Source organism: Piliocolobus tephrosceles, chromosome 12, assembly GCF_002776525.5.
Source record: "Piliocolobus tephrosceles isolate RC106 chromosome 12, ASM277652v3, whole genome shotgun sequence".
Classification (NCBI taxonomy): domain Eukaryota; kingdom Metazoa; phylum Chordata; class Mammalia; order Primates; family Cercopithecidae; genus Piliocolobus; species Piliocolobus tephrosceles.
The window spans coordinates 98,919,656-98,941,767 of NC_045445.1; the positions used below are offsets into that span (position 1 = coordinate 98,919,656).

General features: G+C 40.2%; 1 protein-coding gene across 2 annotated transcripts in view; it reads right to left on the minus strand.

Annotated features, from left to right (window-relative positions):
• The window catches only part of CCNB3 (cyclin B3), an 84,324-nt gene that overhangs the window by 48,002 nt on the left and 14,210 nt on the right, over positions 1 to 22,112 (minus strand). The window contains exons 2-5 of one of the 2 annotated variants that reach the window (XM_026449789.1): positions 13,964 to 14,037; positions 13,320 to 13,452; positions 9,878 to 9,985; positions 3,699 to 3,829 (exon numbers count right to left, since the gene is read on the minus strand). In XM_026449789.1, the coding sequence (XP_026305574.1) occupies positions 3,699 to 3,829; positions 9,878 to 9,985; positions 13,320 to 13,415 (335 nt within the window). In that variant the 5' untranslated portion in view covers positions 13,416 to 13,452; positions 13,964 to 14,037. Of the gene's footprint in view, positions 1 to 3,698; positions 3,830 to 9,877; positions 9,986 to 13,319; positions 13,453 to 13,963; positions 14,040 to 22,112 lie in introns of those variants that run through there. The other variant, XM_026449790.1, reaches the window with a different exon arrangement.

A 22,112-nucleotide genomic window follows, 5' to 3' on the forward strand; every position in this document is an offset into this window, starting at 1 on the left:
AAAAAAAAAAAAAAAAGCCAGGTGTGGTGGCCGCACACCTGTAATCCCAGCTACTTGGGCAGAGCAAGACTCTGTCTCAAAAATAAATAAATAAATAAATAAATAAGAAAAAAAGACATATCAATACTTCCTAAGTTGATCCACAGATCCAAGGCAATTTGTACAAGAATCCCAGCTAGCTTGTTTGTAGAAACTGACAAGCTGATTCTAAAATTTATATAGAATTGCAATGAGCCCAAAATAGTCAAAACAATCTTGAAAAACAAGAACAAAGTTTGGAGGAGTCACACTTCCCAATTTCTTTTTCTTTTTCTTTTTTTTTTTTGAGACGGAGTCTCGCTCTGTCACCCAGGCTGGAGTGCAGTGGCGCAGTCTTGGCTCACTGCAAGCTCCGACTCCCAGGTTCACGCCATTCTCCTGCCTCAGCCTCCCAAGTAGCTGGGACTACAGGCGCCCGCCACCATGCCCGGCTAATTCTTTTGTATTTTTTAGTAGAGACGGGGTTTCACCGTGTTAGCCAGGATAGTCTCGATCTCCTGACCTCGTGATCCGCCCTCCTCGGCCTCCCAAAATACACTTCCCAATTTCAAAACACAACATGAAGCTGCAATAATCAAGACAATATGGTACTGGCATAATGATAGTTAATGAGAGGCATATAGATTGATGGAATAAAATTAAGAGTCCATATATAAACACATTTATGGTCAATTGATTTCCCACAAGGGTGCCAAGACAACTAAGAAAGGTTAGTTTTCTCAACAAATAGTGCTGGAAAAACTGGATATCCACACTCAAAACAATGAAATTAAGGCTCCTAATACACACCACCAACAAAAATTAACTGAAAATAGATCAAAACCCTAAGTTAAGAGCTAAAACTTTAAAACTCTTAGAAGTAAACAGGTATAAATTTTCTTGACCTGGGATTTGGCAGTGGTTTCTTAGGTATGACATCAAAATCATAAACAAAAGAAAAAATAAATTAGACTTCTTCAGAATTAAAAATTTGTGTACTTCAAAGGACATCATCAACAAAGTGAAAAAGATAACACAAAAAATGGATGAAAATATTTGCAACTCATATATGATCAGGGACTTGTATCTAAAATATATAAAGAACTCTTACAACTCAACAATACAAAGACCAATAACTATTTACAATTATTATATGTCAATTAAAAATAAAATTTTAAAAATTAAGAAATAAAAGCATAAAAACTGGGCAAAGGATCCAAACAGACATTCCTCCAAAGAAGTATCAAATAGCCAATAAGCACATAAAAGATGCTCAACATCATTAGTCAGAGAAATGCAAACCTAAAAACCACAATGAGATACCACTTCACACCCACCACAATGGCCATATACATATTAAAAAAAAAAAAAAACTGCCAGCTGGGCATGGTGGCTCACTCCTGTAATCCCAGCACTCTGGGAGGCCGAGGCAGGTGGAATATCTGAGGTCAGGAGTTTGAGACCAGTCTGGCCAACATGGTGAAACCCCATCTCTACTAAAAATACAAAAATTAGCCAGGTGTGGTGGTGGGCGCCTGTAATCCCAGCTACTTGGGAGGCTGAGGTACGAGAATTGCTTGAACCTGCGAGGCAGAGTTTGCAGTGAGCTGAGATCACGCCATTGCACTCCAGCCTGGGTGACACGAGTGAGACTCTGTCTCAAGGAAAAACAAAAACAAAAACAAAACACTGCCACCACTACACAGTGGTTATACCATTTTACATTTCCTCGAGTAAATACACTACTGGAGGAAAGGTAAAATGGTGTAGCCACTATGGAATACAGCTTGGCAGTTCCTCAATGCATGGGAACACAGAATTACCATATGACCCAGCAACCACACTCCTAAGTATATACATAAAAGAATTGAAAACAAGTGTTCAAACAAAAAGGTATACACAAATGTTCATAGTAGCACTATTCACAATAACCAAAAGGTAGAACCAATACAAATATCTATCAACTGATGGATGGGTAAACCAAATGTGTTGTATATATGCAATGAAATATTACTTGGCAATAAAAAGAAATGAAGTACTAATAACCTGCTATGACATGGATAACCTCAAAAACATGCTAAGTGAAAGAAGCTAGACACAAAAGACCACACATTGTCTAATTCCATTTATATGAAACATCCAGAAAAGGGAAATCTATATAGAGACAGAAAGTAGATCAGTGGTTGCCCAAAGCTGGGCAGGTTGGGGGTATTGAGAGATGATAACCAAAGGTGCAGGGTTTCTTTGGAGTTAATGAAAATGTCCAAAAATTGATTGTGATGGCTGTATAACTGTGAATATACTAAATACCATTGAATTGTATACTTTAAATGGGTGAACTGCATGGTATGCAAATTATATCTCAATAAAGCTGTTACTTAAAAAAAAAGACTTAATGATTACACTTGTGTGATTACAGTGAGCTCTCAATAAATGGCAGCTATTACTAGTTTTCCTACTATTATTAGGGTCCTTTCCACTGAACCCTGAGTGAAGAGAAGAATGTTTATGGCATTTGTGAGGATTACCCTGCTAAAGTCAGAATGATAAAAGAAACTCAAAATAATGCAGGGAATTAAGGTCAAAATATGCATGCAAACTCCAGAATTCCATTTTAGCAGGAAACCAAGTAAGGCTAAATGCTAATCTTCTTTCTGCTGGGTAATTAGCAAAATATCCTGTGGACTGTGCAAGTTATTTTCTAGAGTTACTCAGTCTTTTTAGCTTACCCTTTGGTGTTCCCAGGAGTGATAATCCAAACATCTCACAACCAGTATGGCACTGCGCCAAACAATCACAGTGGAAGCTAGCAACAAACAACCAGTACAATAGTACTGGTATGTGTTGGCTAAATAGCAGCCCTACATGTTTCCAAGAGACACAGGATGTAGTTCTGTGCTCTATGCTAGGCCTTCTGGCTAGCAAATAACTGAAAAGATGTTGTGTTAACATCACTCCACCTTGACCTCATAAGATTTTCAGAGGGGAAAAAAGGCAGTATAATTGACTTTAGCCCAGTAATAGGCATCTATCTAATCTATTCAGATGTAGATTAGTCAGTCCCTGAAGAATAATTCTCACTGGAATGAGGAGGGGATATAGAAAGGTCTCATTCCACTATCTAAGTCATCTTTCAATAAAAGTCTTCCTAGAGGTAAATTCTTTTTTCAGTCCTAAATGGGAATGTGCATCTGTACTTGTAGAACTTGTGAACAGTACCTGTAACAGCTGAAAAACACATGTTTTTGCTCTAGGGAGATAGTAATTTATCTCCAGTAACAAGGTACAAACCTCCCCTAAAGCTTCTAATGGAATAAGCAGACTGGCAAGCTACCAGTCAGCTGCTGAGAATCCCTGAAAAGTTAAGTTGTCTCCACACTATAAAGCACAGACTAGCTCAAACAGGTACTGAATTACTAGAATACAGGAAAAGATGAGCACAAGGTCTTTTGGCAAATTTTCCAATGACAACAGCTCTTTCATTATGCACACACATAATGAAAGAGGAGAGACAGGAGAGGCCTGTAACTCTTCAGCAACCACAGCTGAGCCCACCTTAGCACCCAGGGTTAATGTGGTAGTCATCATTGTGGCTTGCTAAATATGTTCTCAATGGGGACAAAAGGATGTCACATACTCTACCATCTAAAATAATGCCATCTGAGTCCCCTCTCACTCACCATTTTAGATTCCGGTTATTCTTTTCGGCCAATCCAAGAGCACGTGTGCTCCTGTTTATCTTCTTAGAAACATCTTTTACAAACTCTTTATTGGCTTCTTTCTTGGGCTGGACAGGTTGACATTGAGAAGCCTGCAAAAAAAAAAAAAAAAAAAATGGGTGCGGGACGGGGGAAGGAGGAGGCAGGAAAATGAAGAAAACCACAAATTACCTAATAGGTGGCTCTCATAGGAAAGTCCTGATCCACATAAGTTGGTTGGGTGTTCCCAGGAGTGATAATCCAAACATCTCACAACCAGTATGGCACTGGGCCAACCAATCACAGTGGAAGCTAGCATCAAACAACCAGTGCAGCAGTACTGGTATGTGTTGGTTAACTAGCAGCCCTACGTGTTTCCAAGAGATACAGGATGTAGTTCTGTGCTCTATGCCAGGCCTACTAGCTGGCCCACAACTGAAAAGATGCTGTGTTAACATCATACTCCACTTTGACCTCGTAAGATTTTCAGAGGGGAAAAATAGCAGTATGATTGACTTTGCTGTCTGGGTGTGCCTCTTCAGGATACACCTCTAACACAATACTACCTGTGATATATCTATTCCATCTCACTAAGTGGCATTTATTTAACGCATGGCTTTGGGGAGTTCCACACAGACTTTAATCCTGACTAACACTTTTAACAGTAGGAAAGATCATGGGACTGTTAATAATGTCAGTAAAAATACACTTAAAGTTATGTCTTTAAAATGAAACAAACAGGCTAGTCATGGTGGCTCTTGCCTGTAGCCCCAGCATTTTGAGAGGCCACAGTGGGAGGATCACTTGAGCCTGGTAGTTCAAGACCAACCTGGGCAACATAGGGAGACCCTGTCACCACAAAATAATAATAAAAAATATATAGCTCGGTGTGGGGGCACATGCCTATGGTCCCAGCCACTTGTGGGGAATAAGGTAAGAAGACTGCTTGAGTCTGGGAGGTTGAAACTGCAGTGAGCTTCGATCACGCTACTGTACTCCAGATTGGGCAACAGAGCAAGACCTTGTCTCAAAAAAATGCTTTAAATTAAAAAATTAAATGACACAAATGAACCCTAATTATATTTCAAATAAGTACCATAACTATGTTAAATGATTTTTCCTTTCTTTTTAGAAAGCAGAAGAAAAGATCAGAAATAACCAATCCAAGTCACTTATAAATAGTATTTGACTGCCACCTTCAAAGTATATACATCCTCAGTTAGGATAGCTCTGCAGAGGGGTGTAGATATTGCTAATAAATCTGGAAATCTTTTTAGTAGGTTTGTTTATTACAGTGGTTTGGATGAAGCCATTCTGAAACTCTTTTAGCTGTATTACAGTATTAAGTAAATGTGTTGATGTTTTTGGGAGCCAGGGTTCTCATTATAGAACATACAAATAAGGATTAGTGAACCCAAGAAAGAATTTTATGTATTGAAATTGAAGCTGCATGAATTCATGATTTCCTAAATAGGTATATGTGTGTACAAATACTAAATGACCACATCAAAAAGCTAGAAAGATCTCAAATAAACAACCTAACATCACGACTAAAAGAACTAGAGAACCAAGAGCAAACAAACCCCAAAGCTAGCAAAAGACAAGAAGTAATCAAAATTCAAGTGGAAGTGAAGGAAAGAGAGACACAAAAAACCCTTCAAAAAAATCAATGAATCCAGGAGCTGGCTTTTTGAAAAAAATTAATAAAACAGATAGACTGTTAGCTAGACTAATAAGAAAAGAGAGAAGAATAAAATAGACACAGTCAGAAATAAGGGAGATATCACCACTGACCCCACAGAAATACAACCAAACATCAGAGAATACTATAAACACCTCTATGCACATAAACTAGAAAATCTAGAAGAAAGGAATAAATTCCTGACACATACACCCTAAGACTGAACCAGTTATACATATATATTTGTGTATATAGACATATGTATAAGTACACATTTGTGTATATAAAAATACAGATATTTCCTAGCTCTGTCTGCAGACTGGGCAGAAAAAGCAGACACCCTAATAGCACATCTAGCATCAAGATCTTGGTATCTAATATCACTCCCTACTAAAGGGAACCAGAACTCTGGAGAAATGATTGACTCCAGGGGTTGGACAAAGGAGGCATAAGATGAATTTGGACCATCTTTTTAAGCTGGAAATAAAATGCTCAAAAAATTATGAGAGCATGTCACAAGGACACGGTAGTCATATTGAAGGCACTCCTAACTGGCCAAAGATGGGGCAATTTGAACACCAAAATAAAGTACAATAATGAACAGTAAATCACTGGAAAAATATGAATTCATGAGTCCATACTGATAATAAACAGTGGAGAAGAGAAGGCTCATGCTTGTAGAGTATGTCCTACAGATTCCTCACTGCAAGAGAAAAAGATAAATGATAATGATACAGTACAAAAATTAGGCAACATCTTGACCAGGTGATCAAAATTAACATTATCAATGAAAGACAGACATCCTGTGCCTCCAGATATGATACTTTGAGAAGGATAGCAAGAACATCACCTACACAGTATCCTAGCCAAGAATGTATCAATCTAGTCACAAGCAAACATTAGACAAAAACAAAATGAGGATTTTTCTATTTTACAAAGTGGGGAGTTGGGTGGGACTGTATCCTCAAAAATGGCAACGTCATTAAAAAAAAAAAAAAAAAGGCTATGGAAATGTTCCAGATTAAGAGGCTAAAAAGACAAGTAAAAGACAAGTAAATACAATACATGATCCTAGCCTGGATCCTTTACTGGAGGGGAAAACATGCTATAAAGGTTGTTATAAGGTCAGCTGACAAAACTGGAATATAGATGATTGATTACACAAAACTGCTATATCAATGCAAATTTAGAAAATTGATAAGTGTATTGTGGTTATATAAGACAATTTCCCTATTCTTAGGAAATACACACTATACTTAGGGGTAAAGGGACCACGATATATACAAGCAAATGAGAAAGCACGTGGGACAAAATGTCAACAATAAGTACTCTAGTAAAGGGTATACTGGTGTTCTTTGTACAATTTTTATTTTTGCAACATTTCATAAATTTGAAGTTATTTCCAAATGAAATGTAGAAAAAAAGTATGTCTTTGTATCATCAGATCATAATAAACAACTACAGTCCAACAGGAAATTCTTTCTTAGGACCTCAAGTCATCTACCTCTGCTTTTCAAAGAGCTTGCCACAGTCACCATTTCAACTTCACCTAAAGTTTTGCAAACTCCTTATATGTGCAATCAAGATTCAGAATGGGAAAAGAAGTACGTTCATGGCAAGAAAGAGGTGGAGATCATAACTCCCAAGATGAAACTCTCTACTTGCCATACATGCAGGTAAAAAGCACTGATATTTTCAAGTTTAAGCTCAAGGGGACCTTTACTTGTACTTCCCCATAATTCTTTCACCATAAAATAGGAAAATAGAAGTGAAGGTTGGGTGTGGTGGCTCACGCCTATAATCGCAGCACTTTGGGAGGTCGAGGCAGGAGGATTGCTTGAGCCCAGGAGTTCAAGACCAGCCTGGGCAATATGGCAAAATCCCATCTCTACAGAAAGAATACACAAATTAGCTGGGCATGGTGGTGAGCACCTGTAGTCCCAGCTATTTAGGAGGCTAAGGCTGCATTGAGCCGTGTTCATGCCAGCTTGGACAACAGAGGAAGACTTTATCTCAAACATAAAATAAAATAAAATAAAATAAATAAAATAAAATAAAATAAAATAAAATAAAATAAAAAAATAAAATAAAATAAAATACGAAAGTCCTACTTACACAAAACCATTTAGGCAAACATGGATATAGGCCCTATCTCCCTGTCTACTGGCTTAGCACCAGCTCTTAAATATCACAAGTTCTTCCCATGCTAGAAATGATAAGGGAGAGGAAAAGAAAAACTCACAGCAGATTAACTAATTAAAACAGATTAACTCTTTTTGGCAGGCCAGGATCTCACTGTGGTAAATGTTGAGAAGAACACAGGGATGAAGACATGGAGACCTAATAATACTGACTGTTAAGAAGCAAATTATCATATAGGGAACCTCCAAAACCCAGAGCGAAAGGAGCCCTCAACTGTCAAATAGATGAGTTCGGATATCTGCAGTAATGCCCAACCTTAGGAATGGCTTAGGTACATTGTAATGATGGAACTGTCTCTGGAAGGCACCAAAGACCATTCAAGGTAACCAAGGTAAATCTTCAGAACTTGAGTGCAAAAGGGAAATGGGCTTTCTAAGCAGCTAGAGAGCTACAGGCAGAAACTCTGCTAATGATGCCTTGGTCCCCTGCCCCCTAACCCCATGGAAATATGGCCAAATGGATGCTCAATTCAGTTGGAGAATCAGGAGGGTCCTAGATATCTGCATGAATTTCCTATTATTGATACAGTTCATGTATGTCTGTTCTTTCTGAATGGTAAGATAAACTCATGAAAAAAGGGACTCAGATGTCACAAGAAAGTTTCTCATATGCTGTGATACTTTACTGCTGTGATCTGAATATTTGGGTCCCTTTGAAATTCATTATGTTGAAACCTAATCTCCAATGTGATGCTATTAAGAGATAGGCCTTTTGAGAGGTGATTAAGTCTTGAGAGCACAGCCCTTGTGAATGGGATTAGTGCCCTTATAAAAGAGGCCCGAGGAAGCTTGTTTGCCTCTTCCACCATGTGAGGGCACAGGCAAAAGATGTCATCCATGAGGAATGGGCCCTCACCAGATAGCAAATCTGCCAGCACCTTGATCTTGGACTTTTCAGCCTCCAGAACTGTGAGCAATAACTTTTTGTTGTTTATAAGTTACCCAGTCTAAGGTGTTTTGTGATAATTGCCCATATGGACTAAGACACTTTCCTTGCATATTGTCACTGTACTCCCTTCAGGGACTTGGAGGGACCAAGGGAAGTTACACTAAGATAGGCTGCATCTGCTCCTGATTTATGGCTACCTTATTTCAGCCAAATTCTGCATCCATGGTTAAATAAGTCAGGAGATGAATCTAACCTTACAAGTGTGTGTGTGTGGGAAGGGGCTCTTTCTACCAATTGATAGTAGGTCTGAAATTATGCAGAAAGCTATAACTTAAAAAAACTATGTTGTAATCTGTATAGGGAAGAGATTGTATTTGCAGAAAGGTGGTCATACAGAATCTAAAGGGCAGGGATCTAAAGGAAAGAACTTTGCCAATGCCTATCCAATTATGCCCAAGGGAGTAAAACACTATTTAGTAGATATAAGTATTCTGGTAGCTACATAAGTACACTATATAATGAAGGGCAAGAATAGTTCACCAGGATTATCTATAGCCTAGATAACACAGACTTCAACCCCAACATTGGCGAAGTCCTCATCTATCAAGAAGAGATTATAGTATCTACCTCATAGGATTACATGAGGATTAAGTGAGCTGATACAGGATAACATGCTTAGCATAGTGCCTGACATATGGTAAGCACCCAGTAGGTATATCAGTTATTATTATTTTTTAAGACAAAGATTGCCTTTGGCTTGATTCTATATTCATTTAACAACATTCTATTAATTCTGATTTTTACTGGCACCTTAGTAACACCAGAAGGGAGGTTACTTGAAAGAATTCTAGCCAAAATTGAATTTCTAGATCCTCATAGTTAAAGACTGGATCATGGAACTGTGGTTCTCAACAGTTCTGTATATCTGGAGGCATTTTTGATTATCACTATGACTGGGCTGCTGGTGGAATTTAATGTCTGAGGACCAGGGACGCTAGTTGAGATCAGTCCTGCACAACAGAAAAATTGTCCTGTGTGAATTGATAAACACTGCACTAGACTACAATGATTCCACCAAAATACTTACCTCGAGGGCCTGGGCAGTCACCTCTGGACTTCATCTAAATGCAATTCCATAGTTCTCATAGTTATCTGCAATTTCATATCTGATAATCACTGTCTGCTGCTTCCCGAGAACTCCACCAATTGCTCCAGATGGTATGTGCCAGGAGCAGAGCCCCTGCAATTTCTGAAACTGGGTCATTGATCCCAAATAAAATTTGCTGTTGACATTCCCGAGAGGGTCTGGTAAAGTGGAAAGGTCCCTCAAGAAAGGGGGTGTCTAAGCCTTATGCAAAACCATAGCAAAGGACTGGACTAGCATACTCACATTAGTGAGATCTTCAAAAGCTGATCTCTTTTTGAGTGCTCCCTGAAGTGAAGATGGAGACTCCCGAAGTGAAGATGGAGATATCTTTGTTTGGCAATTCTCCCCTGTCTAAAAAAGTACAAGAGGTAAATGAGTATATCCAATTGTGAATAGTCTCTTCAGGGACTCTGGGTCCTCTTTAGGGCTCAGGGGAACTCCAGAATCTCAAAGTAACTGGGGATGCATATAATAACCCCCAACAAATGTAACAAAAGGAAATTCTGTCCCTAAAGGTGGTAGACATTGATAATGGGTAAGTCTATGAGGAGGCAAGATGACCTTCAGTGTAACTCACAAAATGAGCAAAATGTAGCTCAGTAAAACTCATTTTTCCTCTTACTTCTCTCATACTTATGGTTATCCTATCCAAGGTGGGCCACTACCACCCCTACCATTCCTAGTCATTCCTTTAATATTAGATGCTTTCAGGTAGATCACTTTAATAATTTAACAAATATCTACGTGTCTCTTAGGTTAAGTAGCTTTTAAAACAGCAGTCCCCAACCTTTTTGGCACCAGGGACCGGTTTCATGGAAGACAAATTTTCCACGGACACTGGGGTGGGCTGGTTTTGGGATGATTCAAGCACATTACATTTATGGTGCATATTTATTATTACATTGTAATATATAATGAAATAATTATACAACTCGCCATAATGTAGAATCAGTGGGAGCCCTGAGCTTGTTTTCCTGCAACTAGATAGTCCCATCTGGGGGAAATGGGAGACAGTGACAGCTCATAAGGCATTAGATTCTCATAAGGAGCGCACAACCTTGATCCCTTGCATGCGCAGTTCACAATAGGGTTCATGATTCTATGAGAATCTAATGCCACTGCTGATCTGACAGGAGGTGGAGCTCAGGAAGTAATATGAGCAAAGGGGAATGGCTAGAAATACAGATGAAGCTTTGCTCACTCACTGCTCACCTCCTGCTGTATGGTTGGGTTCCTAGCAGGCCACAGACTAGTACTGGTCCACAGCCCAGGGGTTGGGGACACATTTTAAAAGACATTACCAGTAAGGATAATAGCACACACATCTATATACTGCTCCAGGATCAGTTCTTTACTAACTGTTGACCTTGGACCAGTCACTTAATCTCTGAGCCTCAATTTTCTTATCGGTAAAACTGGATAACTTGCCTTACAGTCCTTGAAGATTAAATAAGACAATACATGTTTTTTAAAAGTTTGTATGAACTGTAAATGGGCAGAAATAGTATTTAAAATAACGAAGTCTGATATGATTGTAAACCTCAAAGGAAAATTTTATATTAAGAAAAAAAGTTTAGTAATCCAGATTAATCTCTGATTATTAGTATACATAAAGGAGTGGCTGGGGAAGGGAAGGGGGATGAATATTTTGAAGCAGAAGGGGCTTTCTTTCCACATATTCTGTATCTGTGCTTGCCTTAACCCATTCCCAAATGAGTAAGACTATCTCTATAGGGTTAGAGGTTAGGTCAAATCACACTATAGGAGTCTTCTACCCTATAAGAGCTTTATGTGGTAAAAATCTCCTAAGTCTCAGACTGCCCTTATGATTCAGATTCTTACAGATTCAGCTGTGTCTGAGAACAAACCTTCCCTACTTATATCAGAGAGTTGTTGTAATGTGAAGCAGGACACTGGGATCAGACCATTTGCTCTGTTCTCCAGCTGTACCATTAACAGTTAATACATGGCACAGTGAGTTATCAGAATTGGATTCATGACACAATAAACCAATCCAGCACAGAGAGCAATCTTAAAAGAGCTGAGGCTGGACGTGATGGCTCACACCTGTAATCCCAGCACTTTGGGAGGCTGAGGCAGGCGGAACATGAGGTCAAGAGATTGAGGCCATTCTGGCCAACATGGGGAAACCCCGTCTCTACTAAAAATACAAAAATTAGCTGGGCGTGGTGGCGCATGCCTGTAGTCCCAGCTACTTGGGAGGCTGAGGCAGGAGAATTGCTTGAACCCAGGAGGCAGAGGTTGCAGTGAGCCGAGACCGTGTCACTGCACTCCAGCCTAGTGACAGAGCAAGACTCCAACTCAAAAACAAAAAAATACGAGCTGAGGGCCAGGCACAGTGGCTCAGGCCTGTAATCCCAATCCCAGCACTTTGGGAGGCCAAGGAGGGTGGATCATGAGGTCAGGAGTTCAAGACCAGCCTGGCCAAGATGGTGAAACCCCCGTCTCTACTAAAAATACAAAAATAAGCCAGGCATGGTGGCAGGCACCTGTAATCCCAGCTACTCAGGACACTGAGGCAGGGAATTGCTTAAACCCGGGAGGTGGCAGTTGCAGTGAGCCAAGATCGTGCCACTGCACTCCAGCCTGGGTGAATGAGCGAGACTCCATCTCAAAACAAAACAAAAAAAGCTGAGAAAAATTACTTCCATTTTCTAATGGATTAAGCCAAGACATAAGTAAGCTATTAGACCTTCATCTAGTTGATGATAAATAATCCTACTAGAAATTAGCCAAAAATGAAACATTATTTTCTCAGAAATTAGCTAAGAAATAAACTGTTATCCAACTCCTATTTAATATTACTGGTAGAAATAATTGACCCAAAATAAAATTACAGCTGAAACTGAACTCAATAAAACTTAGATTTGCAAAATGTACTCCAAGAAAGTTGGTTTTGGAAAAATAATTGCCACTAAAGGAAAGTTACAATGGCAGAACACTAATCCGAAAATTTGATGTCGACAAAAATCTGATCAATATATCAAATCTTTCTTGAAAAATTTACATAGGAAAAAATTTGGCACCTCCGTGAAAATCATTTTAGTAAAATAAACAAGATTAGAAAATGTTTATCTGTGCTCAGAGAAAACCAATCAAGGAAATTAAATTTACCTAATGATGTTTTGCTCCAGGAAATACTCTCTTAATGCCAATTCATCAGTGCTAGTATAATTCTGATTAAAATATGTATGATGATGAACACAGAATATCCTAAGGTTAGAACAACATCAAACTATCAATAAAGTCAAAACAGCAGAGTCAAAATATACCCATTCTTCAAATTTAATAGCTATAAAAAGCATAATAATAAATGTGCTGATATAATCTTCATACTCTCCCCAGAATGTACCAGTCTTTCAGCAAGGTGCTTGGAGCTTCTCAGAGAAAGTAAGGATACAGACATGATCATTAATGAGGACTGAGTGTTGTTCAGTTTTGAGGGTTATGGAGGGTGGCCTTCATTCGAGCCCTGCATTTATGGGAAAGAAGAGTCCAGAGTTCCAATTTGCTGGCATTCTCCAACTACAAGGGCTGCCACCCCTCCCCATTTTCTCAGGTTAAACCAGACATATTTGAAAAGACTCACAGGTGAGGATAGGTACTGAGCCAACACAGGAAGAGACTACCACAGATATTGTCAGGGAAGACAGTTTGCTCTAACCTTTTCAGACTGGTCATGATGACTGGGCACAATTTTGCTGGACTGAGATTTCGTAGGCTCAGGTTTGGAGCTCTGGGGTGGTAGTGGCAGTAGCATCTCTTACAGATTCAGCTGTGTCTTGTCCAAGGCAGGGCTGCAATCAGAAAGAGGCTCTTTAACACCATTCACCAGAAACACCATAAATTCTCTGAAAATTCTTGAGAAAACCCAGTCTATCTATAGCATCCCTAGGAGAAAACAGACTTTGATGTTGAGCAGATCTGGATTAAAATCTTGGTTTTATCACAATTAACCTCAGGCAAGTGACTGACTTAAAATCTCTGGACTTCAGTTACCTCAACTGTAAAATGGAGATAAGTATACCTACCTCTACAGGGTGTTGTTCAAATTAAATGAGATACTTCATGTAAAAAGTCGAGCACTGTGCCTACTATCCTCTGTGAACGCTGGGATGTTGTCTAGCCCCTAGTTTAGGTCTAGCAGCACTGGGAACAAATTACATAGGAGTATTGCATTGAAAACAATGAAGAACATGACAGCTCATATAGTATGGAGGCAAGCTGGTAGAGCTAATGTTCTTTAAAAGGCATGGGGTCCTGACAAAGCAATTATGACCCTACAGAGAAAACAATAACTGCACACACATGTATTTGCGATAGGCCAGGCAGCATTCAAAGACTGCGTTCATCAGAAGAAACTGTAATCCAGTTCCAGACACCTAGAAGAAACAAAAAATTCAAAAGATGAGATTATAGCAAAATAAACTAACTTACTAAAAAATCACTCGACATAAGAACTTGATCTTGGATTTCCCAGTCTCCAGAACTGTGAGAACTAAATGCCACCCAGTCCATGCCACTTTATTATAGTAGCACAAACTAAGTGCTATAGAAACATAATGGAAAGTCAGTAATCTTGTTGGGGACAGGGGCTGGAGGAAGGCTTCACAAAGGAAGTAACGTGTGATCAGGACTTAAAATGACAAACAGGTTCCCAAGTTGACTGGGAGGTTTCCAGGCAAAGAAAGCCTGAGACCAGGCAAAGGCATGAACATATAGAGTTCAGGGATGTCCTAGCTGTCTGGAGTAGGAAGCATAAATAACATGTTGGGGAGGGGTCAGAATGAGGCTGAAAAGCTAGGCTGGGGCCAGGTTGGTAAGAAAAGGAAACAGAAAATTCTGCAGCTTGAGGGGAAAGTTTAAGAAAGGGGAAAGGCTGACTTGGGTTTCGCTTTGGATGGAGAAGGATGAAACATTTTGTAGGTGAGGAAAAGCCAGTATAAGTATATGCATTCACATATATTACCTCAGTTGATTCTCACAACAAAACCATGAGGCTAAGCAAGGCAGGTACAATTCTATTTTACAGTCTCAGATGAATTAAGTAACTTACTACCCAGGACAAACTATTAAGGGGCAGAGACTGCCCAGCTTTTTCCAGGGCAATTTCTAAAATACCATGAAGTCTCTTTGATCACACTCAAAAACATTCCAAAACAGTGAAAGGCCATAGTGTGAGGAGGTAGAATGAGCACAGGTCTTGGAGTCTGAATAACTGGACTTCTAAGCCAAACAAGTTAGCATTTCTGAGCCTCAGTTTCCTCATTTTCAAAACAGCTATAACACCACTTACTTGCAGAGGACTTGTGTGGCTCAAATGCAAATTTACATGTACGAAACCTGACACATGGCAGGCATTTAATAAATGCTGTCTTACTCCCCTCTTCTATCAAATCCAAACCTATATTCCATCTCATTCCTCAAACCTCAGCCAAGCAGCAATAAAGTTAAATTGGGTGCACCCACCCTTAACTGCACTGTATGAAAATCACTTACTCCACTACTATTATTTACACCTCATAATTTTTTTTTTAATGGACAACCAAAGACTCACACTCTGAAACCTTTACCTTTTAAAAGGAAAAAGAAATATGGAGTCCACAGGCTAGAAAACTCTCAACTGATAACATACAGGTTAACTAAACCTCAAAGAAAATAAGGTTACTTAAATGATGGTCATATACCCCATTTATTATCCTGAACACTAATCATTTGCATTGAGGGAAAGACGCACTGACTTGGGTAATTTTCCCAGGAGGAAGGGGAGGAGAAGGGACTGACATCCTCAAAAAGATCCTTTCATAAAAGGACACTCTCTGCAGAACACTCTCAACTTCTGCCACCTACAGAACCCTGAGCCTTGGGCAAGAAAATCAGAATCCTTTCCCCTTTTCAGACTTTCCATGTCCCCTATATACACACTGGCAAGTGTTGCAGACTCCATTGGACCTCCCAGGGCTGGTGCTGAAACCAACACAGGGGCAGCAGGGCTAAGCTGATCAAAACAGTCTACAGGAAGTAGTAGCAATTTCAATTTTTATATAAAGACAGGTTACAGACAGCAAGGCTCTGGGGAGAGAACACAGCACTGTGTCAATAAAGCAGCACTGGGCTGGGAAGGATGCCTAAGGTCTAGTTCTGGCCCTGCTCTTAGTTGGCTGGGTGACACTGAGGCAAGTGGCAAAGAGGCAAGTCCCTTTCCCTCTCTGGGCCCTAGTTTTCCCACCCAATAAAACGAAGCAGTGGAACTAGAGCCTCCTCGCTATTCAATGTGGTCAATGGACAAGCAACATTAGCATCACCTGGAAATTTGTTAGCAATTTAAAACCTCAGGGCCCAAACTAGACCTATCAAATAAAAATCTGCAAGTTAACAATGTCCCCAGGTGATTTCTATGCACGTTAAGATTTAAGCACCGCTGTTCTAGGGTCCCTTCTACCTCTGATCTTCTACGATTCTAAGTGGGCCGTAGCAGAGGGTGGTGAGAAAGCCAAAGCTGAAGGGGGTTGCAGGTGGGAACAGAAAAGAGCCAGTGAAGATAAAGGGTTAACAATAGAGTGAGGACACATGTGTCCATCCTCCCTTCATGTCCTTCAACCTGTAGCTCAAAAGACATCCTGCAAGGAGCATTCTATGACTTAAATATGTCTGATCCCTCTACACTTGTAGATGAAATTAATCCTGCACACTTTCACTTGTGAAAAGACGTTTTGTAAAAGTACTCTGATTCAGGCACGTGTACTAATTGCTCCATCTAAAAGCTGGGACCCAGTCTTGTTTGCTTTGCCATCTCACTCCTTAACAAACACTCCCCCTGCCCAACCTTGTACAGGGCTCACTCCACAGGCTGCTGATCGACAGGAGATTGAAAACTTTCCTTACAGGAACGCCGCGCATCCCAGCAACAGAATTCAGCAAGGGGCTGGAGTGACGCCCAAGGACCCACTGGCAGGCGACAGAGCCGGACACTGGAGCCAGCAGTACTTGCCCAAAGGCGCCTACCTCACACTGAGATTGAGGACAGACAGCAAAGTCCATGGACGCACCCCCAGACCAGGAGAGGCCAGGGAAATGAACGGAGCTCCTTACTATAGCGACTCGAGTTCCTCTCAACCTGCCTCCTGCGCCCCTCCACCAGCCCAGTTGGGATTTTGAAAACTACCGCCGTCATGAAGTGCAGTGGTGATTGGCCAGCAGAGGACCAATCAGCGTGCACAGCTGCAACACGCGAAAGCCTAACAGGAAGGGGTGGAGCTGGGTATTTAAAAAAAAAAAAAAAAATCGAACTCTATCTCTGGGGACCTCGCAGTAGGGTGTTGTTTCTAGTATAATTGGTTGGACCAGGCTGGGCTGACACGCAAGGAGTATCGGGTTTCTTTAAAGAGGCGTTTTTGGCCAGGAGCGGTGGCCTACTCCTGTACTCCCAGCTCTTTGGGAGAGCGAGTTGGGGCGGATCGCTTGAGCACAGGAGTTGGAGATGAGCCTGGGCAACATGGAAAAACCCCGTCTCTACGAAAGATACAAAAATTAGTAAGTGCGTGGTGGCGGGTGCCTATAGTCCCAGCCACTTGGAAGGCTGAGGTGGTAGGATCACTTGAGCCCAGGAGGCAGAGGTTGCAGTGAGCAATGATTGTGCCACTGCACTCCAGCCTGAGTGACAGACTAAGACCCTGTCTCAAAAAAATAAAATAAAATAAAATAGGCCGGGCGCGGTGGCTCAAGCCTGTAATCCCAGCACTTTGGGAGGCCGAGACGGGCGGATCACGAGGTCAGGAGATCAAGACCATCCTGGCGAACACGGTGAAACCCCGTCTCTACTAAAAAAAATACAAAAAAAACCTAGCTGGGTGAGGTGGCAGGCGCCTGTAGTCCCAGCTACTCGGGAGGCTGAGGCAGGAGAATGGCGTAAACCTGGGAGGCGGAGTTTGCAGTGAGCCGAGATCCGGCCACTGCACTCCAGCCTGGGCGACAGAGCGAGACTCCGTCTCAAAAAAAATAAATAAATAAAAAATAAAAAATAAAATAAAATAAAAGACGTGTTTTCATTTAAATAATCTTGCAAGAGGATGGGAAGAGCAGAGCAGGTGTATAATGCAGGCACAGGCCTATTAAAACATTAATATTAATAACCACTTATAGAGTCAAGCCTTAACTCCTGCAGGCTTTACAAATAGCCTTGTGAAGGAAGCAAGGCAGAAGTTACTGCCCCTATTTTATGAATGAGCACCCCAAGTGCAGAGAGCTAATAGTAGTTAAGTTAATTAAGCACGTGCTACCTGCTATAAAATTTTTTATTGCTTTAAATCCTGTCCAAAAACCAGATACTCGTATTATTGCCACTTTACAGATGACAAAATTGTAGTTTGCTAATAGCTCAATATCTCATTCATTTCATTCATACATTAGTTCAATTGTTTAACAAATATTTATTGATCACCTGCTTTGTGCCAGGAACTAGAATATATATATATTCTATATGTATGATCCCAGGCCCTCTTCTCTTTTTAATCCCCCTGGGTTATCTCATCCAGATACATGACTTTAAATATTATCTAAAAGCTGGCCCTAAACTCCACGTTCATGAATCCAAATTACTACTCCACATCTCCACTTAGATGTCTAACAGACAACTCAAATTCAATATATTCACAATAGAACTCTGAATTGTCAAGCCCCTCTCCAAACCTGATCCTTTTCTCAGTATCCCCCATTTCAGAAATTGATACCACATCAAACCTGTTATTCAAGCCAGAAAGCTGGGTATCATCTATGATTCTAACTTTTTTCCATCACCTTTGTTGATTTGACCTAAAAATATATCTATATCCATCAACATCTCTCCATCTCCACTGCCACTTAGGCTCTCATTTGGCTCACTGTCAAGAGCCTCAAAGCTGTTTTTCCCATTTCCAAAATTTACCTTTCTCTGATACAAATGTAACACAACAACAAGAGTGATCTTTTAAAAAAAGAAAAATGGTATTGTGTCCCTCCCTTCTTCAGTAATTTCCCACAGAATTTAAAATAAAAATCCTAACTACCTACCCTGGTCTACAAGGTCCTGCCTACCTCATCAACCTCATTTCATAGACTGCATTTCCCATTCCCTGCTCTCCAACCATAATAGTCTTCTTTCAAATATTTGAACTTACCAAACTCTCTCTACCTGGTATTTTTGTACAAGATGTTCCCCCAGCCTGGAACATTCTTCCCTCTATTTTTAAAATTGCAAGTTTTTTCTCAAGGATCAAGTCTCAGCTTAAATGTCCCCTCTTCAGAGAGGCCTTCCCTGCCCATGTTATTTAAAGGAAGATTCTTCTCCCACTCCATTATACTCAGCCCCTTAACTTTTTAAAGAGTAATACTGCTATTTGTAATTTTTAATTTCTCAAGAATGCAAAGTTCATAAAGAGTAGGACCATACATGTTGTGCTCTATCTTCAGTAATGAGCATTAACAAAAGCTCACATTTATAAATTATTTACTATATGTCAGAAACTGTTCTAACATTCACAAAAATCCTATAAGGTATTAATATCCTCATTTGCAGATGAGGATCCTGAGACATGGTAAAGTTTAGTAACTTTCCCAAGATCACACAGCTAGTAAGTGATCAGATTGGAATTTAAACACAGGCAGTCTGATTCCAGAGAACAAACATAACCACCACCCCATATTTGCCTCCTTGATAGATAACTGAAAAATATTTGTTCACTAAGTAAATGAGTATCTTCTTGTAAAGGTCATCATTGTAGACAAGTATCTCACTGGGATGCACATAAAGGAAATGTAGCATTGACACAAGTCACCGTAAGTCTTTAGTCATGAGAGGAAAAGGTATATCCACCAAACAACAGCAACACAAAAATCACAAAACAAGCAATTTCATTTATGCTATTTTTTCCCAGCTTTTCACATCAACAACAAAAACTTATTGAGTAAAAGTTGTGATTTTTCCAAAAATTTTTAAACGTATTTTTCCCTTAGCTGGCATACCTCCAGTTGACTTAAACTTTTCTTTGGGTACCATCCTGAGAAGACACTGAGAAAAGAGAAGACAGCCCTTCGACTCCACAAGTTGTCAATATTTCACTCGTCCCAGGTATACAACATTCTCATAAACTCTCCTTTCTCCTCCCTATACCTCTGTATTAAAGTGTAATAGAAAAGATCCATTATAATGTACCTTACTTTTACATGAAAATATATTACAGATGGATCCAAGATTTGAATTTAAAATGGAACCATGAAAATACCAGACAAACTATAAAAGAACATTTTTATAATTGTGCAGAAGGAAAAAAACTTTCAAAACAGGATGATAAATTGTTAGTAGCTAAAAATTTAAAAACGTATGTTCGGCACAACAAACAGCACAGCAAGGTTAAAAAAAAAAACCTAACAACAAATGGGCAAAAAAAAAATTGACAAAAAGGCAGCAGCCCCAGTCATGGACTTAAATATAAAACTCCCATCTTCCTGGGACAGAGCACCTGGGGGAAGTGGCAGCTGTGGGCACAGCTTCAGCAGACTTAAACGTTCCTGCCTGCTGGCTCTGAAGTGAGCAGCAGATCTCCCAACACAGCACTCGAGCTCTGATAAGGGACAGACTGCCTCCTCAAATGGGTCCCTGACCCCTGTGCCCCCTGACTGGGAGACACCTCCCAGCAGGGGTCGACAGACACCTCATACAGGAGAGCTCTAGCTGGCATCTGGCGGGTGCCCCTCTGGGACAAAGCTTCCAGAGGAAGAAACAAGCAGCAATCTGCTTTTCTGCAGCCTCTGCTGGTGATACCCAAGCAAACAGGGTCTGGAATGGACCTCCAGCAAACTCCAGCAGACCTGCAGCAGAAAGGCCTGACTGTTAGAAGGAAAACTAACAAACAGAAAGGAATAGTGTCAACATCAACAAAAAGGATGTCCACACAGAAACTCCATCCGAAGGTCACCAACATCAAAGACCAAAAGTAGATAAATCCACAAAGATGAGGAAAAACCAGTGCAAAAAGGCTGAAAATTTCAAACCCAGAATGTCTCTTCTCCTCCAAAGGATCACAGCTCCTTGCCAGCAAGGGAACAAACTGGATGGAGAATGAGTTTGATGATTTGACAGAAGTAGGCTTCAGAAGGTGGGTAATAACAAACTCCTCCGAGCTAAACAAACACATTCTAACCCAATGCAAGGAAGCTAAGAACCTAGATAAAAGGTTACAGGAACTGCTAACTAGAATAACCAGTTTAAAGAAGAACATAAATGACCTGATGGAGCTGAAAAATACAGCACGAGAATTTCGTGAAGCATACACAAGTATCAATAGCCATATCGATCACGAGGAAGAAAGGATATCAGAGACTGAAGATCAATTTAATGAAATGAAGCGTGAAGACAAGATTAGAGAACAAAGAAAGAAAAGGAACAAACAAAGCCTCCAGGAAATATGGGACTATGTGAAAAGACAAAACCTGCGTTTGATTTGTGTACCTGAAAGTGACAGGGAGAATGGAACCAAGATGCAAAACACTCTTCAGGATATTATCCAAGAGAACTTCTGCAACCTAGCAAGAGAGGCCAACATTAAAATTCAGGAAATATAGAGAACACCACAAAGATACTCCTTGAGAAGAGCAACCCCAAGACACATAATCGTCAGATTCACCAAGGTTGAGATGAAGGAAAAAAATGTTAAGGGCAGCCAGAGAAAGGTCGGGTTGCCCACAAAGAGAAGCCCATCAGACTAACAGCGGATCTCTCTGCAGAAACCCTATAGGCCAGAAGAGAGTGAGGGCCAATATTCAACATTCTTGAAGACAAGAATTTTCAGCCCAGAATTTCATGTACAGCCAAACTAAGCTTCATAAGTGAAGGAGAAATAAAATCCTTTACAGATAAGTAAATGCTAAGAGATTTTTGTCACCACCAGGCCTGCCTTACAAGAGCTCCTGAAGGAAGCACTAAATATGGAAAGGAAAAACCAGTACCAGCCACTGCAAAAATATACCAAATTGTAAAGAACATTGACACTATGAAGAAACTGCATCAACTAACAGGCAAAATAACCAGCTAGTATCATAATGACAGGATCAAATTCACATATAACAATATTAACTTTAAATGTAAATGGGCTAAATGCCCCAACTAAAAGACACAGATTGGCAAATTGGATAAAGAGTCAAGACCCATCGGTGTGCTGTATTCAGGAAACCCATCACACGTGCAAAGACACACATAGACTCAAAACAAAGGGATGAAGGAATATTAACCAAGAAAATTAAATTCAAAAAAAAAAGCAGGGGTTGCAAACCTAGTCTCTGATAAAACAGATTTTATTTTATTTTTTTTTTTTTTTTTTTTTTTGAGACGGAGTCTCGCTGTCACCCAGGCTGGAGTACAGTGGCCAGATCTCAGCTCACTGCAAGCTCCGCCTCCCAGGTTCACGCCATTCTCCTGCCTCAG